General features: G+C 44.1%; 1 protein-coding gene and 1 non-coding gene across 2 annotated transcripts in view; both read left to right on the top strand.

Moving 5' to 3' along the window:
* Positions 1-18,937, top strand: part of Arsb (arylsulfatase B) — a 139,338-nt gene that overhangs the window by 72,480 nt on the left and 47,921 nt on the right. The window contains exon 6 of the mRNA XM_051172240.1: positions 14,034-14,104. Coding sequence (XP_051028197.1) covers positions 14,034-14,104 — 71 coding nt within the window. The remainder of the gene's footprint in view (positions 1-14,033; positions 14,105-18,937) is intronic.
* LOC127212529 (small nucleolar RNA SNORA24) lies at positions 12,242-12,371 on the top strand. Its single transcript, XR_007833570.1, has one exon. It is a non-coding gene; the product is annotated as a small nucleolar RNA SNORA24 (small nucleolar RNA).

Raw genomic sequence — 18,937 nt, forward strand, 5'->3', positions numbered from 1 at the left:
AATATGCAAAGAACCACAAGAGGACACTTTGTATTGACATTGCCAATTTGTGACAGTTTGAAAAAACTTGTAAGTGAACTAAAGAATCTAGAAATAATTGAAATTTCTTTTTTTTAAACCTAAAGATTTGTCCTTTAAAAGGCTTATTTCAGGGGCAGTGATGCAGCTCAGTTATAAAGTTATTGTTTAGCATGCAGAGGCCCCACGTCTTCCTCAGCAACATATATGCAAGTGTATGTGCACATATATGTGCACACACACAAACACATGCATACACACAAATATATCTTTTAACCATTTTCTGCATCTTTTTCCTCACCTCAGTTTATAAGCAATTGCTGCATATAAACGAGTTTTTTTATTATGCCATCCTGCTACTCCCAGCAAATACTATTTTGGTGAGGGCCTTTTGGTATACTAAACCACTGCCTTACCTTTCAAAACGGATTTATTATTTATTTTTATTTTGTGTGTTAATGTAAATAGACCACATGTGCAGTGCCCATGGAAGCCAGAAGAGGGCATCAGAGTCTTTGGAACTGGAGTTATAATTGTTTGTGAGCTCCCTTGTGGGTGCTGAGAACCAAACCTATGCGCGAAAGCAGAAAACAGGAAGTGTTCTTAACCATTGAGCTATTTTTCCAGCCCCAACCTTAATCTCTCATCTGATTTTTTAATCAGTAACACTGAAATGAATTATTCCTGCATAAAATCTTTGCCTACATTTAGGAATATATATAAATATATAATTTATACATAGATATATAAATGATTTAAAATTAATTGTGCTAAAGAAAAATGACGACTTTATAGACATGGCTACGTGTGTATGTACATATATACACACTTCTTCCTCATCTTCTTCTTCTTCTTCCTCATCTACTTCTTCTTCGTCATCGTTGTCATCATCATCATCTACTTTTTCTTTTCAAGATAGGGTCTCTCTGTGTAGCCCTGGCTGTCCTGGACTCACTTTCTAGATCAGGCTGGCCTGAAACTCACAGAGATCTGCCCGCCCCTGCCTCTCTGAATGCTGGGACTAAAGGTGTGGGCCACCATTCCTGGCTGCGTTGCTTGCTCCTTTAGTGCATTAACATCATCATCATCATCACAACAACAACGTTTCATGATGAGAAGGAAATAGAAACATCCAAGCACAGCGACGCTGACTTCACCTCATGTCTTATCAGCAACCTTCATTGTGACAGTCACTGAAGCTTGACAAAGAAGGAGGAAAAGCTGAGTACATAATACGTAGGATTCTGAAGCAGTTGGATGGCAAATTTCAGGCTAGCCTGGGCTACACAGTGAGCTCTTGGGGAGGGAGAGAGGGGGGAGAATTCAGTGGGTAGAGTTCTTGCAGCACAAACATGAACTGAGTTCAGACCCTCAGCACTCACGGCGATGGCGGGGTGCATGGTAGTCCGCATGCTGCAGCCCTAGCACACAGGAGGTGGTGACGCAGGGCACCTCTGGAGCAAAGTGGCCAGGGAGACAAGCTGAAACAGCAAGGTTCAGCGAGAGACCCTTGCTTCAGTGTCTAAGCACGAGAACGACAGAGGCTAATGTTAGCCTCTGGCTTCCACAGGCAGATGCACACCACACATACACATGCGAAATAAATAAAGAAGATACAAACAAGGTAAAGTTGCTTGGTCCTGATGTGGTCCCGCTGTGGCGTGCTTGGTGCCCAGTCCGTTTTTATTTTTGTTTTGTTTTATGGAAGAAATGTACACTGTGGTTCTGTGGTACGTTTTGTTCGTTCTGAGAAAGTTCTTTTGTTCCTGACCCACGGGGGCTATTTTTTTTGGCACAACCTGCTTCATCGCTCTTCCTATGTATCACCAGATTTTGGGTTGTAAACCCATCTTTCCTTCTTAAGACTATTTCATCCAGAAGTGACTTTTAAGAGTCTCATTTCTATGTGTTTCCGCCTGCAGAGAAATTGGCACACTGTGTGGTCACCGTTAACTCCGAGTTGCTGTCTTTCTTTAGCGCTGGAATGATCTCTCTGTGGTCAACCCCTTAGGGGCCAGAGCTCTGGGTCCTTCAGGGCTGTTTCCAAAAGAATATGGCCCAAGAATGCTGCATCATAAGAGAGTGGGCTTTCCTTTTCTGGTCTTAGTCAAATTCATGCCCACAGTTTAATCAAACATTCCCAGGCTTGCTCTGTAGAAAACCCAGCAAATTCCTATTCCATAAGTGAGGAGTAACTTTTGATCTTATCATTTCTGGACAAAAGTTCCTGAAAAAAAAACAAACCTGCTTCTGCCCCTGCCCTCAAGGCTTGCCACATCAGTGGCAGGCCATCTTGCACCTGGCAGCAGGTACAAAATGTGGCCAGTCACACTGGTGTCAGAGCTGCCTTCCCAACGCAGCTAAAACAAGTGGCCAGCCAAGTGTCAAGAGACACTCGCTCTGTGCCCAGAGGGTGGGAGCTTTTTTTTTTTTTTTTTTTCTCCCAGAAATGGAAAAACCATTTTTTAAGATGATGTCAGTTTTTTTTTCAACTTTCAGCAGAGGTACATGAAGTGGGCATGGCAGGACGGATGGAAGCCAGCGCTGGCCAATGCGGCCGAGGTCTCTATCAGTGTGTGGGGGTCAGTTCTGCTTAGACTTGCTTCAGAATGTTAATCTGCTGGGAAGAATGTCAGAGTTCTAGGGTTGTCCTGGTCTGCTTTCTGTTGCTGTGATAAAAATCCTATGACCAAAAGCAACTTGGGGGAGGAGAGAGTTTATTTGGTTTATATACTTCCAGGTCACAATCCATCATTGTGAGGATTTAGGGCAGAAACGTGAAGATGAGACCATGGCTGCTGCTTGCTAGGCGCTCTGTGGATCATGCTTGGCAAGCTTTCTAATACAGCCCAGTGCCACTTCCTATGGATGGTGCTGCCCACAGTGGGCCTGGCCCTTCTGCACCAATTATTTACCCAGACAGCATATCCCAGACATGCCGGGCGGGAGCCAATCTCAGCAATTCCTCTCAGGTGACTCTAGGCTGTGACAGGTTGACAATGAAAACTAAGTAGGGCAGCAATGTTGTTTTCAATGGGGTAGTTTCTCTTCTTTCCAAGAGCACTCATCGTTTCTAGGGGACCCTAGAAGAGCTTCTCCAGGCTCTTTCCGCTTCTTTTTTTTTCAGCTTTTACACCAGTAAGCAGCTTATAAGATTGAATGTCAGAAAGGGAGACCAAAGGAGCCACACGTTATATGTTTTCTTTATGCATTTGCTCTTAAGTGAATCTTAACATGAGATAGAGTCAGAACCTGGCACATAATGTCAGGAGTGTGTTTTTCCTTTCCGACCCACGGGGACTGCTTCTGTGTACGGCACCTGACTTCAGTGACAAATTAGATATGAACTGCTGATATGAAATGTCTTAAAAGCTTACTGTGATATTCTGAAGACTTTTTAACCTACTAATAGAGGCTCAAGGAGAAAGTTATAGTAAAGCAATCGCTTGCCTCCCCACCCGACCCCCGTCATGGACACCGTGAAGCCCAATGGTCCCCAAGCCAGAGCAAAGAGACTCTGATTCCTACCCTTCGTTCTACGTAGTGCCACAGTCAGGTGGATACTGGACACTGTTCCCTGGTCATGGCGATGGTGGTTCAAGTCCTCATTTGTCCTGGGATCTGTTTTCACTGTTGTCTTCACTCTTGTCATCACCGCCCTCTTTGAGTCTGTTTAAACACGTGCTAGGTCCATCACTCCATTGTCCCCTTCACAACATTCTCTTGACGAGCCATGCCTTTTCACAAACTGGTTCTCTAAATTATCAGAGAAGCTCCCTGTAAATCGGACTGAGTAAGATTAGACCTGTAAAATAATTCAGGAAGATTGGACATATTCATTCTTAACAGTTGTCCGTATCTTACTGGTGCTATCTTCATTTAGAAAAATTTGTTGTACTTTATTTTAAATAGATTCTCATGCCAAGCCACTAGGTTTCGCCAGTTATCCATCACTACAATAAAGTCCGTGACACAAAAAAACTTAAATAAAGACTTCTTGTGGCTCCTGGTTTGAGAGTGCTCAGTCCCTGACCCATGGTCATCAAATGAGGCCCTGCCCTCCAGGAATCCATCACTTCCCGTGGTCTCATGATTTTGGATCTGTCAGTAGATTAAACTATTTGTTTGGGTTTATCCTCATGATTTAATCTTAGAAGACAACACCAAGAAGTGTGTTTTCCTAATCTTCTAGATATTTTGTAAAAACCCAGTCAAGTTCATAGCCAGGATTAATTATCACAACCTTCAAGTTTATTACTGTCTCTCAAAGTCCAGTCATCAGTCAAGCACATCTGGTCCACTGTTCATGCCACACTTTGGTGCTTTTACTTCTAAAAGTTCACCTCGGGTCTTTGGACTCTGTGTAGCAACTGTGAACTAGCAAGCATCCTAATTCCAACAGGCGTGATGCATGTCAGTCCCGGTGGTTGGTGACTACCTGATCATTCTCTGCACGGGTCCTCTTCCGTGTCACGAATCACAAGCTTACCTTGGTGGCTGCCAGGCCTTTCTGTATTCTTGCGAGTCTTCTTGCTTTGTTCAGAGATGAAGCTGTTACTACATTTATTTAAGTAACGCTCTTCTGAAAAATACTTTTTACATTTTAGTCTTTGAGAATTTCATACACATACACAATGTATTTTGATCCTGTCTACCCCTCCCTCACCCCAACTTCCAGATTCCTGTCACCACATCCTATCTCTCAATACTTCATGCCCTTCCATCTTTTAAATGATCCATTGAGTACAGTTAGTTAACTTCTCCTCCTCTTCTTTTTCCTCCTCTTCCTCTTTCTCCTCCTCCTCTTCCTCTTCCTCTACCTCTTTCTCCTCCTCCTCCTCTTCCTCCTCCTCTTCCTCTTTCTCCCTCTCCTCTTCCTCCTCCTCTTCCTCCTCCTCCTCTCCTCCTCTTCCTCCTCCTCCTTCTTTTGATAGAGCATATGCCATGATTCCTGGGACTCTCTGCAGTCTTTGTTAGGTTCAAACAGGCTGTATCCACGCTACTCCAGCCCCTTGCCTGCTGATATTAAAGGAATAAGCCATCATGCGGGCCTGCTTGTTTATTTCTTCATTCCAGTTTCTTCTCTTAGGTCAGTACCTGGGTTTTGAAATTTCAGTTCCTGCTGTTTTTATGCTTAATTCTACCCATAAGACTAGGGAGTGACCCTGCTGCTTTTAAATATTGACAGTTACTGAGTTAATTATATTTGCTCCATGCTGAAATATCATGTGACAGTTTTCCTCCGCCTGTGACTTTCTTTCCATAGTGGGAAAGTAGTTCTCATTTGCCAAAAGTTTTGAATTCTCGTTTGCTATAGTTTTTAAATTTCCCTGGAAACTTGGGACTCGTGGCAGATGCTTATCTGTTGCCTTGTCCATTTTTCCGCCCTAGACCTGGCAAATCCCTGCTAGCATGGGATTTGGGTAGTTTGACTTCTTTCTCAATTTTCAAAAGAAACCTCAGGGCGTGGTGTGGTGGCCCAAGCCTGTCATCCCAGCCCTTGGGAAGCTGTGACAGGAGATCACTGCCAGTTTGAAGGCAAACTGGGTTACACAGCTTTAGGGAGAGACCCCATTTTAAAAACCAAGAAAGAAACAGAAAAGAAAATTGCATTGCTGCAGTGGAGCCAGATGGTTTCTGTGATGGACGTTGCCTCCTCGCTGTGGTCGGCTCTCCCCTGACCTGCTGACAGGCTGACATGTAGTAGAACCCATTCCCCAGACACTTCCCACTTCCCCTTTGCCACCCATCTTCCAAAAGATACCCCTTCTTCTACCTCTCCTCTCAGCATGGCACTGGTCCATCACTGCCACCTTTTCCTGCACTTTTCGCCACTTTTTTTTTCCCAACTACCCAACATTCAGAGAGTCTTAGATCCACTGTTAAATCAGTGTTAGCACTTTGTCACTTAAAGTGGGACTTTCTTTTTTTTTTTTTTTCTTATCAGAAGTGATCTGGAATCCCTTCCTGTTCCTATGCTCTCTGTCATCGTCCTGGTCTGACGGTACCTTAGGTGGGTGCAGGCCTGTCTCTCCATGTCCTGGGTGATAATTCCTTACTTCCACCTCGGCTCAAATGGTGCCCAGTCCCCTGGGGTGCTGTAGGCTTGGTATTCTTTCTTATGAGGCTTGGAGGGGGCTGCATGAAAATATTTAAACGTATATAGCCATCGTCATTCTGTGGAAGTGTAGAAATTCCTGTGCTCTTGGGTTTTTCTTCACCACTCTCAAAACAGAATCAGAAACTTTAGATGAAAGGTTACTCATGGGACTCAAAGACAATCAAGTGTACATTTAGTGATAAGAAACCGTTCAAGACATGATTTGCTATTTTTTTCCTTTAAAAAATTTTTTTGAGATTGAAATATAATTACATCATTTCTCCTTTCCCTTTTCTCCCTCTAAGCCCCACCCCCTGTACTGCCTTCCCCTTTGCTCCCTTTCAGATTTGCAGCCTCTTTTTTCCTTTGTTGTTTATGTACATATGTGTGAGTGCCTGTTTATCCCTAAATACATGAACATAGACTTCACTGTTATGCTACTTGAACGTCTGACCACTTGGTATTGGATAATCACTTGATGGCTCTTCCTTGGGGAGGACTATTTCTTCTGCTCTCAGCATGTCTTATTTTGCCTATAGATTTTTTGTTTGTTTGTTTGTTTTTTTCTTTTTTTTTTTTTTGTAGGATTGAGGCCTCATGAGATTTTCCCTGTCTACGTTAGTATGTCTATTGCTATGGCTCTTATTCAACTCATGGTCAGGGCGCCATGGCCTGGAGGGACTTCATGGGTGCAGCATCTGACATTCCTTCCTTCCTTCCTTGGAGACTCAATCTCACAGCAAAATCCATGTTATTCTGGTTCCTATCATCTTTCTTTCCCATCTTCCATGATCCTCGAGCCTTAGGTTCAGGAGCAGTGTTGACTGGCTGTTTGGTTTTTGTTTTTGCTTTGGTTTGGTTTGGTTTGGTTTTTCAAGACAGGCTTTCTCTCTGTGTAGCCTTGGTTGTCCTGGACTCACTTTGTAGACCTAAGTGGCCTCAAACTCACAGAGATCCTCCTGCCTCTGCCTCTGGAGTGCTGGGATTAAAGGCGTGCGCCACCATGCCTGGTCACTGGGCTGGTTTTTGGATTCCCTTATTCATTACCATCTCTGGTAACTGTGTCCTGCTGCATTCTTGCAGCATGCTATACTTAAGTGTCTTGCCACGCAGACTAATCTCTATACCATCCTAGGAAGCTGCACAGCATGCCATCTCTTCCTTGTTCTTTCACCGTTTGTCCTCTGTGAGGATGGGCACAGCCACCATCTCTGAGAATGGGTTGCAGGCAATCGCTGCCCATTTTTGTCTCGTGTGGCCTCTACATGGTGAAATAAGAGATAGACAAAGTGGATGTCTTTTTTTTTTTTTTTTAAACTTTCTTTGGATCAGATTTTGATTCTTATTGTAGAACCAAAAAATAAAAAATAAAAAATGCTGTTAGTCTCATCAGTGTTGGCGTTACTAATATCCCCTGAGGTATTTGGCAGCAGGTCTCCTGCCTAGTTGCCAACACTGCTGCCAGTTTTCATCTTTTAAAAATTCTTCATGAGTATTAAAATGGACATTGGAAAAGGGAAATGCATCCCCTATGGCTTGTCCTGCTACTAACCCATGAGTCTGACCCGTTATTTTTTAGTAAGCAACAAGAAAAAATTGTACTAGGAGTATATGGTGTCTTGATAATTACTTTTGTCTTGAGTTGTCTACTTTTAAAACGTAATAAACTCCTTAGTAAAAATACATGCCAGCGCAAAAATATTTCTCCATCCTCTAGCAAATAAATTCAACTTACATTTCCTTACCAAATTTTGTCTAAATTTTATAATTCCCATGTCTAACCTCTTTTCTCATGGTAATGTTTGCATGTTACAGGGCTTTTCAAGAAACATGGGTTTTGCACAGTGCCAATACCCACTCACATGTGTACAGTGAATAAAATAAGTCCTGCTAGCGATTTTCCAAGTGTAATGGTCTCAAATGTGTACTTTGTGGTCAGCTGTGGTTCAAATCTCATCTCCTGTGTTTATTATTCATGCACTTACTAATATCTTCAGGCATCAATTTCATCGTGTGTAAGATGCGGCACAGGCTGGAACTGCAGTTCAAGTTCAATGGTACAGCAATTGCCTGGCACGTACGAGGAGGGCTCTGCTTCAACCCATAGCTCTGAAAAAAAGAAAGAAAGAAAGAAAGAAAGAAAGAAAGTTCAATTAGTTAAAATAACACGTGAGCACAGTGGCACCTGTCTTATTAGCATTCACATGAGAATCTAGGAAGTGCATATATGAAAGCACAACACAAAGCCTGGATGTAGGAAACGCTCAGAAGCTAGAAGTAGCACTGAGGAGGAGAAGGAGGAGAAGGAGGAGGAGGAGGAGGAGGGTGTCCCTGCTCACGCATGGGTGGAAATCACCCTTGCAGGACTCTTCGTGGTTTTAGCAGCAGCTGGTTTGGATTTTGCTTGTTCATTTCCTTCAACATTTTCTCCTCAGAAACTCTTGCCCTTGCTAATTCCTTTTCTAAAAATGTGGCAGTGTCTTCTGGGCTGTGTCTTCTGTGACAGATGCTCAGCAGCTAGCGTTAAAAGGAAGTGTGCTGTAGTCACGTCTCATTTATCTGTGGGAAGGGTTTTCTGCCTCACCCTTCAACAGGAAGCACAGCGGAAGTCAAAGGCTGGCAAAGCTGGAAAGTGCGTCAAGGGACAGTGATGTGACCTTGATGTCTGAAACTGTAGAGTCCTAGAAAGTATTAAGACAAGTAGTCACTGGTCAGTGTCTCTTCATCTTCATGTCAAATAAAAATGAATATATAGAAAATGTGAACTTTAAGGGTGAATTTAAATGAACTTTTGAAGTGTCACCCATGACAACGGCATACCATGTTGTCAGTCATATGAGAAAAAAATGGAGTAAATGATTGACGTGTTTGTTAGTGGAGGATTTGCAATTAGAGGTTAGGGTTTCTACTGCTGTGATAAAACACCATGACGAAAGGCAAGATGGGGGGAAAAGGGTTTATTTCATTATTGAAGAACTTTAGGAACTCAAGGCAGGAACCTGGAGGCAGGAGCTGATGCAGAGGCCATGGAAGGGTGCGGCTCACTGGCTTGTTCTCCACGGCTTGCTCAGCCTGCTTTTGTAGAGCACCCAGGACCACCTACCCATGGATGGCACCATCCACAGTGAGCTGGGCCCTCCCACATAATCATTAGTGAAGAAAATGCCTCACAGGCTGTCTACAGACAATCTGCCGGGATGTTTTCTCAGCTGAGTTTTCCTCTTCCCAAACAACTCTAACTTGTGTCAAGTTGACGTATAAAGCTAGCCTACATAAGGTATTTGTTTGTGGAATCATAGAAATAAGTGGCATAACACACTCAAAGAGATCCTGAGGCCATATGTAAACATTTCACTGAGGAGACAGTATAGCATAGTGATTAGGAGTGGAGATTAGGAGGTCCATCAGCCTGAGTGTCAACCCCATTTCCAAAATTTGCTCAAAGAGGGGTCCTGTTAGCAATCTAACCAATCACCCTAGCTAAGGTTGGGTTAACCTAAACAATCACCCTAGTACCCTAGCTAAGGTTGGGTCAACCTAAACAATCACCCTAGGACCCTAGCCAAAGTTGGATCAACCTAACCAATCACCCTAGCGCCCTAGCCAAGGTTGGGTCAACCTAACCAATCACCCTAGTACCCTAGCCAAGGTTGGGTCAACCTAACCAATCACCCTAGCACCCTAGCCAAGGTTGGGCCAACCTACACAATCACCCTAACACCCTAGCCAAGGCTGGGTCTGTGGTGTTGAAAATTAAATGATATTAATACATTTCAAGTATTTTAAACATTTATAATAATTATTATTATTCAGTGTGTGTGTGTGTGTGTGTGTGTGTGTGTGTGTGTGTGTGTTCACACATATATGTGAAGGTTAGAAGATGGAATTAGATCACCTGGAGATGGAGTTACAGGTGGTTGAGAGCTACCCAGTGTGAGTGCTAGAAACCAAACTTGGGTCCTCTACAAGAGTAGCAAACGCTCTGAACTGCTGAGCAATCCTCCCCCACCCCCCTGTCCCCCAGCCTGTGGCAAGTGTTTTAAAGTATGTATCTGGGCTACTTGCTCGTATTCAATCCAGCCTTGCCAAAACAATCAAAAACCCAGACTAGTCCTAGTTTGGTGGTTGGGGCATGGGTGAAACACATGGTTGAGAGGCAGGTCCTCTGTCATTAAGTGGTTAAAGGGGGAACAAAGTGATCCTGCCCTTTTTCTTGCCATAGTTCTTTGTCAACTTAACACAGTGGCCCAGCAGGGGGTAAGCACGGCACAGTCCTGTTCCTCAGGCTCTACTGTGATCAAAGCAACCATACTGTTGATTTACCCACGCCCAGGTATATGATCATGGACAAAATATTTCCCACAAACATCAGCAGTGGTGATTGAGATTTCCCAGATGGAATTCATAGCTCACTGAAGACAGGGTTACGTACACTAGACGTTCACTACCTGTTCAAATGCCTCCAGATAAGGAAGATTCGCAGGTAGCAGAACACATCCCATCTTTTAAACTACATAGCCCATAACAAGCAGGCTGAGTGAGCACTGTTTTTCTCTAAAATGAGAGACGCTCTCTCATACGAGAGAGATCATTACATGTCTTAGACATTGAAGTTACAGCCATCCGACTATTTTATAAAGGAAATGCAGAAGTCATGGCCCAGTTTATACCATCATATCTGTAACTCAGGTATGCCCTTGGGCCACTGGTTATTTTCTTTTACAAGTATTCACTCTCTGTTATTTCCCAGGCAGCATTATAGGGCTTGCAGAAGTCTTTGAGATTTCTCAATTCACCACCGTCCCATCCCAGGGCCCCACCCACAGTTCCATGGCTGTCTTCTAGAAACACGCACGTGCTCAGCCTCCAGTTTCTACTGAAATTGGTCGGATGGATTTTGGTTTGGGTTTTACTTTTTTTTGAACTGAGGTCTTGCTATGTAGCTCAGGCTAACTTTCAACCTATGGTCTTTTCAGCCTCAGTCTCTGAGTTTACTGGGATTATAGGCGCCCATTCTACTACGCCCCATGATGCTGTTTAAAAAGGAAGAGAATTGTTTTAACGCATCTGTGCTGATACTTTTCTTTGTAACTCTGAACGGAAACTACACGACCTTTCCCACACCTTTCCCCTCCGCTATGTTTTCTTTCCTCCTCCCTTGGTGTTTCCTTCTTCTCTTCTTGCTCCTCTTAACTCTCACCAACCTTCCCCCCCCCACCCAATCCTAAGCCTTGTAGACCCCGAGCCCCTTACTGAAGACAAAGGAAGTAAATTCAGCAATGGAACGTGATAGCGTGCAACCCTATCTCCAACTACAGACGAATGCAGTCTTGTTCAAAGACCTGCAAGGAAATTCCAAGACTCCTGAGAGGGAAACCGCACAGTCGGTTACTGTGATAGTTTATAAATAGGTAGAGTACAGCAAAGCTACAAAGCTCCAAGAACCCATTCTAACACTACCCATACATTGCATTTGTTGACATGGATAACTGTCCCGTCTTAAGCCTCTTAGAACGTGTGGGCTTCTGAGTTTTCACTTTGTTACTGTTATATGTGTTCTGTTGGTGGCATCCTAGACACTTCCACAGACAATACATTTGTTGTGGTTGTTACCGCTGTTGCTGCTGCTGGTGCTGTTGTTGATGGGCAGGGGGTGTTATATAGATTAGGCTGACCTCAAACTTACATTTCTCTTCCCCAAACTCCCAAATGCTCAGTATACCTATTCTTAATTATGCTTATATTTGCTAACTGTTTAAAAACACGGCAGAGCCCAGCATGGTGGCGCACGCCTTTAATTCCAGCACTCGGGAGGCAGAGGCAGGTGGATAGCTGTGAGTTTGAGGCCAGCCTGGTCTACAAAGTGAGTCCAGAACAGGCAAGCCTACACAGAGAAACCCTGTCTCAAAAGACAAACAAACAAAAAAACATATAAAAAAGCACAGCAGAAAGCAAAAGTCCTCTGTAGTTTCACCGTTCTTGCTCCTCATTTCAGTTAACAGTTTGGTGTCTATTTTTCCACATTTACACAATTACCACCTTGCCTCCCTATGCATGGCAACATCGTTTGTGTGATGCTAGGACGGAGCCCAGGGCCCGTGTGCATCTTTTAAAGCTTCCCCTCTCCCTGTATCTCTGGGACCTGTCTGCTCTGGGAGTCTCCTTTCTGGCCATGGAAGAGCCTATTCTTGTTTACTGGCAAGGCAGTTGCCATTTAGGTAGTACCAGAGTCTGACTTGTACAAGCAGCATTCTTGTGAAGAAGCTATGGATGCCCTGGGTGTCGGGCATACTCTTCTAGACTATTGCTGAAATGTTTCTAAACACTTTAAATGTGGATTTATAAATTCCATCCCTTTCCTAAGGGATAGCTCATGTGAAATATTATATAAGCTTGTCTTGAGATTTTACATGTTTTTTTTTAAGATGAGACTACCCAATATTTATATTTTACAATTCTAAATGTCGATCTATTTTTTTTTCTAATAATCTGGAGTTCCTAAGTATGTTTGTCATTGTTTTAGTCACTTGTCACGTATTATATTTTCTTGGCATATCTCTTAACCACATCCTCACTAAAATATCTGGATTAGCATATTTTAAAAGTCAAATCATAACACACTATGGCAGCTGGGGACTTGGGGGTCCTGTTGGCGTCATGAGAATTCTGCCTGTGAAGACTTTCTCAAGGAGTAGTCAGAGAGAATTGTCCACAGCCTTTGAGTTATAGAAGGCCACACCATCTTATTAAGTTTACTTATTTTGAAATATCTGTAGCTCTTGCAAATGCTGAAATGAGAAAAAATTAACAACACATCAAATTCCAGAATTATTAGACAAGTTTTTTTTTTTTCCATTTGCTTGTGCCTAATATTTTTGAATACTCCAGGCAGTTCTGGTTTTAAAGATAGAAGGTTACAGCCAGGCATGGTGGTGCACGCCTTTAGTCCCAGATCTCAGGGAGGCAGAGGCAGGTGGATAGCTGTGAGTTCCAGCCCAGCCTGGTCTACAATGAGAGTCCAGGACAGCCAAGGCTACACAGAGAAACCCTGTCTTGGAACCCGTTCTGTACACCAGGCTGGCCTCGGACTCACAGCAATCGCCTGCCCCTGCTTCCCGAGTGCTGGGATTAAAGGTGTGTGCCACCATGCCCGGCTTCAATATTCTTTCAGTAACTTGTAACGTAATTTCTCTCCTGTCACAGGAGTGGATTGCATTAAGGAACATCAGTTTGGTCTTTGGTCAATATAGGTTATGACCGTGGTTATGTGTCCTTTAAAAAAAAAAAAGCTTTAAAGGTGTGTATTTAACGCATATTTCTATTAAATCTGTGATCCAGGTATGGAGGCACAAACATGCAACCGCAGAACTTCTACAGGAAGATTAGGAGTTCGAGGCCAGCCTTTGCTAGACAGCAAGTTCCAAGTCAGCCTGGGCCACAGGAGTTCCTGACTCCATTGATTATTTTTTTAAATAAATCTGTGGTCCCTTTGGCTCTGAGAAAGGTTTAAAGGCTGTGGCAGGGCTAATATTGAGGAGTCACTGCTTCTGCAGTTGTGGTGCCTCCGTTTTGGAAGTTGTTTTTTCTTCTTTGTTTCTTTCTATGCAGTTAGTATGACGTCTCCACTTGAGCTCTATGCCTTTTCTAGAAAGAATGGCCACATTTAAATATAGCCCTGGTGTCATCCTGTACCCAACAGTGACATTTTTTATGTGGTGCATTCGGTGATTATCACAGTATAGACAAATGACCCCATGAAGATCCCCACCAGCCACAGCTTTTGGATACATCCGAATTATGATAAGTTTGTTAACTGGCAGATTTGTTATTTTCCATAGGCACCAGGAAAGGAAGTCATAAAATAATTCATTTGCATTTGAGAAGAAACTAACACTTCTTAAAAATTATTTTCCAGTGAAGGAAGCCCATCCCCGAGAGTGGAGCTCCTGCATAACATCGATCCGGACTTTTTTGATGGTTTGCCATGTGAGTACCTAGCAGTTGCTGCCGTGTTAGATGTTCAGTTTTGTTTTAGTAGATAATGTGATTCTAATTGGAGTTGCGGTTCAGACAAACATTTCTTCCTGACACGTGTTCTAGTTATCTCATAGTTGCGTCAGTATTCTGTGGCGTTAGTAAATCCTGGCTCCGCCATTTGCTGGCTGTGTGTAACAGGAGCCCACAGGACCCCTGAGCCCCCTCTCCCCTGCTGATGTCCTGTCATTGCCTATGTCACCTAAAAGTTCTAGAACCTTTTCCCAGAAGATTCACCATCAAGCAAGCCACTGGCCGCCTCTGGGGTTGTGTGAGCATCTTGTTAGACTGGCAAGGTGCTGCAGAAAGCCTGCACATCTCCCAGGTGTGAGCGTCCTAAGAGTCCTGGGAATTACTGAACTTCATTGTTTCCACTGCCCACCAGAGCCTTGTCAGTTCCTCAGGGGGTGCTGTCACATTCCCTGCGCTCACGTGGGGTCCATACCACCTCCTTTCCAGGCATTGCCCAGCCCTCACATAGTCCAGTTGGACATACATTTCCTACTGACCCAAAGGGTCTGAATGTCCAGATCCATGAGTTCCTTGTGTTTTGGCCCTCATCAGTTCACACAAATGCCCAGCGCTTGGTAAGCACTCACTGATCATTTCTTGATCACAATTGTTGGAGAGATTAGATGCAATCAAAAATATGAAGTTTCCAGGAAAATGGGTGAATCTGCAAATTATTATATTAAGCAATGTAACCCAGAGTCATATGATGGCATATTCTCTTTCATATGCAGAGCCTAGCTTTTAATGTTTAGATATATGGATATGTGAGTGTGGGTATAGATCATGAAACTGGAAAGAGGATTAAATAATAAAGGAGAAAGAGAAAGAGTGTAGGTGATGGAGGAATAGAGGGATAGACAGAAAAAAACAAAGTATGTTTTAAAATGTCATATGAAACCTGATGCTCGGCATGCCGATTTTTAAAACCCAAACACCATTACCACCAAACTCAAGGAGATGCATTAAACCTGGAAAAGTAAAGTGCCCTGATAAAAGTCAAGAGATATATCTTCTATTGGAGTAAACTTACACTGTGATAGAGGCAAGAGTAGGGCTTAAGACATGGGAGACAGCCAGGATAGGCTAGATTCGTGCTGTCCACTGTGGTAGCCACTGGTTACACGTGGCTTCTGAGCACTTAAAACATAGCCAATTGTGGGTTGGGATGCCAGAGCTAAGTATACAATACATATCTGACTTCAAAGACTAGGTACACATATGATGCGTACATGTTGGAATGACAGTACTTTGAACATGTTAAGTTGAATTTATTATTAATAACTTCATCCATTTCCTTTTTTTTAAAGTGGAAACATGTAAATTATGTAGGTGACTTACTATAGCTATTGATCTAGGAGAGCTTTCTAGAAGGTGGCAGAGACTATGTTTATCAGCTGCACAGAGGCCCTGTGATTGGCTTCTGTGAGGCTACAATAATTCTAAACGCCCCCTGCCCCATATACCTACGAGACATGGCCTATTCCAGGAATATCAAACTCTCCCAGGGTATCTGCAGAGCAGTGGGAACCAGCAGGAGTGGATTTTAGAACTTCTCATATAACCCTGATCCAGGATGTCTGGAACGTGCTTCCAACAAGGGGCTGTGGACCGTCTTAGTTTGGCATTAGAGGTGACAACTTAGAACCAGATTCTTGCGTGGCCAGCGCAGCCCTGTTTACAGCAGGGTTCTTATTGCAACCTGCCCTCACTGTTGGCTGTACTCCCGGAAGTACTCCTAGCAAAATAGCGATATGGGCAAGAGGTTCCTTCAGTATGCAGGTTAGTGAGGGTGTGAAAGTCAGGACAGAGACCTCCACCCCTCAGTTGTAAGGATGTTCACGGCATGGTATTTGGTAGATGTGCCTCATCATGGCAGTCATTAATCCAGGAACAGTTTTTGGCCTCTGTTGTCCTTCATGCCTCCTATAAAGAAACCCATGTGGTGATGGCCTTCCCTACCACCTCAGGACCTTTGCAGCAACATAGAACCGTGGTTGACACAAGTGAGGTGTTCTCTGTTGTCTTTGTCTGGAGACAGCGTCATGCCCACCTCCTTCTCACGCAGAGCATCTGAGTCACTTCAGGCTGCTGTGAGTCAAAATCTGAAAAAAGAAAAGAAAAAAAGCTGTCTTTGAGGCCTGCTGCTCTTTGCTATGGAGACACAAACCTGCTTTCTTTTCTATGCAGTTATTTGCAGGGAAAAACTCAATGCAGTTCTGAGAAAATATTAAGTCAGAGCCACAGATGGCTCTATCTTTGGTGCCTTCCAGACTGATCCTCAGACTTGGGGGAGTATAGTTAAGGAACACCCTGCTAGGGCACGCCTGTTATTAAGCAGTAATGTCACCACTGCCATAGCCACAAATGAATTGACAGAAATGAAGCCCTTAGAAGCATTGTAAGCAACAGACTAGCGGGGCTGTGGTGGCGCACGCCTTTAATCCCAGCACTTGGGAGGCAGAAGCAGGCGGATCGCTGTGAGTTCGAGACCAGCCTGGTCTACAAAGTGAGTCCAAGACAGTTGAGGCTACACAGAGAAACCCTGTCTCAAACAAAACAAAACAAAACAAACAAAAAGTAACAGACTTGCTTGGGTTGATAGATGGGCTTGCTCTTGCTTTTCCTCTTCCTCATGAACAATATGAGCAGGCACTAGGTGTTTTCCACAGAGCCCTGTCTTCCGTGAACCCCCACATTCCCTCAGAAGCTCTTGGGCTTATCAGTTGCTCCTTCCCACCCCCTCTCCAGAGTAGAGGGAACAACCAGGCTGGTTTGTTACCAGGGAAACTGGGGCTCCCTCCTTAGGCTCCTTAATACAGGCAGACTCCGAAGGGAGCTCTGGAACCGCTTTACTAGAATTTGAAAGAAAAACAAAAAAGCATTCTAGCTATAGATTTTGGCAGCTGCTGGATGGAGGCAGGTGGAGAAAAAGGAGGAGGGAGAGTCATGGCCTCTGAGTTAGGGTGCATGAGAGCGGGCATGTTTCTAAGTGGAGGCCGGCAAGCAGCTGCATGACAGAAGAGTGGAGAAGGAGTGAGAAAGCGGACTGCCAGGGACGGCATGCCTGGACATTTGAAAGCAGGCACAGAAAAAGGAGGAAAAATTATACTTAAAAAAAAGAAAGATTTATTTATTTATTATGTATATAGTGTTCTGCCTGCATGTACACCTGCATGCCAGAAGAGGGTACCAGATCTCATTATAGATGGATGTGAGCCACCATGTTGTTCCTGGGAATTGAACTCAGGACCCTTAACCACTGAGCCATCTTTCCAGCCCATAATTATACTTTTTTGAGTTAAGGACTCAAAAAGCAGGCAAGCTTAGCAGTAATGAAATGCAAGCAACTTCATCAGGGGAGGGTCTGTGGGCAAAGTGTAAGTAAGTGCATTACCTCATTAAGGGGATAATTATTCCTCCCATCTCCTTGGTGTGTTATTAGGTGAATCAGCTTTCCTGGGTTAGTAGACACTGGCCATGACTGACAGGCCCAGCTGGGTTAACTCTTAAGGGAAGAGACAACACAGAACATAATGTTCTGATCTTTGGAGGAGATCAGAATGCTGTGTCCACTCGAGGCCAGAGGTATTCCTTTTTTTTTTTTTTTTTTTTTTTAAACTAGGAGGCTTAAGGAGAGGCAGTTGTAATGTTTTCCTTTCTAGTGTCATCAAAAAACAGATGGGGTCCAAAGCCAATCATGAGGAACGGGGGTCCATCCTCCATGGCTCCCAAGGTTCCTAACCTCTGCCTGCTTAACACTTTGTCCTCACTTACTATCTTGGGTGTGGGCTGAAATTGGGGAATACGTACAATCAATCATATTTAGACCATCAACATCTATCTGTGGGGAGTCTGAGGACCCTGTTCTCTTTAGCGCATCAGTGCTCACCTGTTTGCCTCCCAGAGACATAAGCTCTGAGGAGGTCAGACATCCCCTAGGATGCTTGCTCAGTGCTTTGCCTGTATGAAAGTATGTGCACTGATTGGTGAGCCTGTTACCATCAGGTCACTTCAACTAGAGCAAATCTAGCGAGAGCTATGATTTCTCCCGTTCTTAGATGAGCTAAGTTGACTTTCCATCTTTCTGAAGAGCATGTTAAGTGGGGCAGCCTGTGCCAGCTCACATACCGTGCATTGTTACGTAAAACAACAAAGTTCTAGAGGCACCTGGGTAATCAGTCTGCCCCCCACCCCCACCTACACACACACACACACACACACACACACACACACACACACACACACACTTTTTCTAACCCAGAAGGTGAAACTGAGGCTTTAGGTCCCTCATAGCTCTTACACAATGGAAGCAAGAATGCAGGGCTCCTTCGCTGACACAACTACACACTCCAGGCCTCTCCCATTTCCTGTCCTTCACCGATTTCACAGGTGGGGGTTGGGGGGGAGAGGCGACTTTAGTGACAAGTGCCTCGCCTCAGTGAGGGCATGTTGGGGTGTGCTCTGTTTGAGGGAGGCTGGGAGAATGGTTCTTGTAGTGATGTCACTCTGGGTGATGGTTTGCTTTTGACTGCAGAGCTGACCCTGAACACCCTGCTCATGCCCTGCCTTGTACTATTACACTCAGGGTTCAGAAGGAGGAACGTTGAGGCAGGCAGGATCAGCGCATGCGTGGTGTAGAGTTTTTGGAGCGTCAGACTTGGGTTTGAATAACAACCATGACTCATTTCTTGAGAGCCTGGCATAAGTCCTTCCAGTCGTCTGTTTTTGTCACTGATGAATTGAGCGCAGCTACAGAACTGTCCTGTAAATAGA

The sequence above is a fragment of the Acomys russatus genome, chromosome 30 (genome assembly GCF_903995435.1).
Source record: "Acomys russatus chromosome 30, mAcoRus1.1, whole genome shotgun sequence".
Taxonomy (NCBI): domain Eukaryota; kingdom Metazoa; phylum Chordata; class Mammalia; order Rodentia; family Muridae; genus Acomys; species Acomys russatus.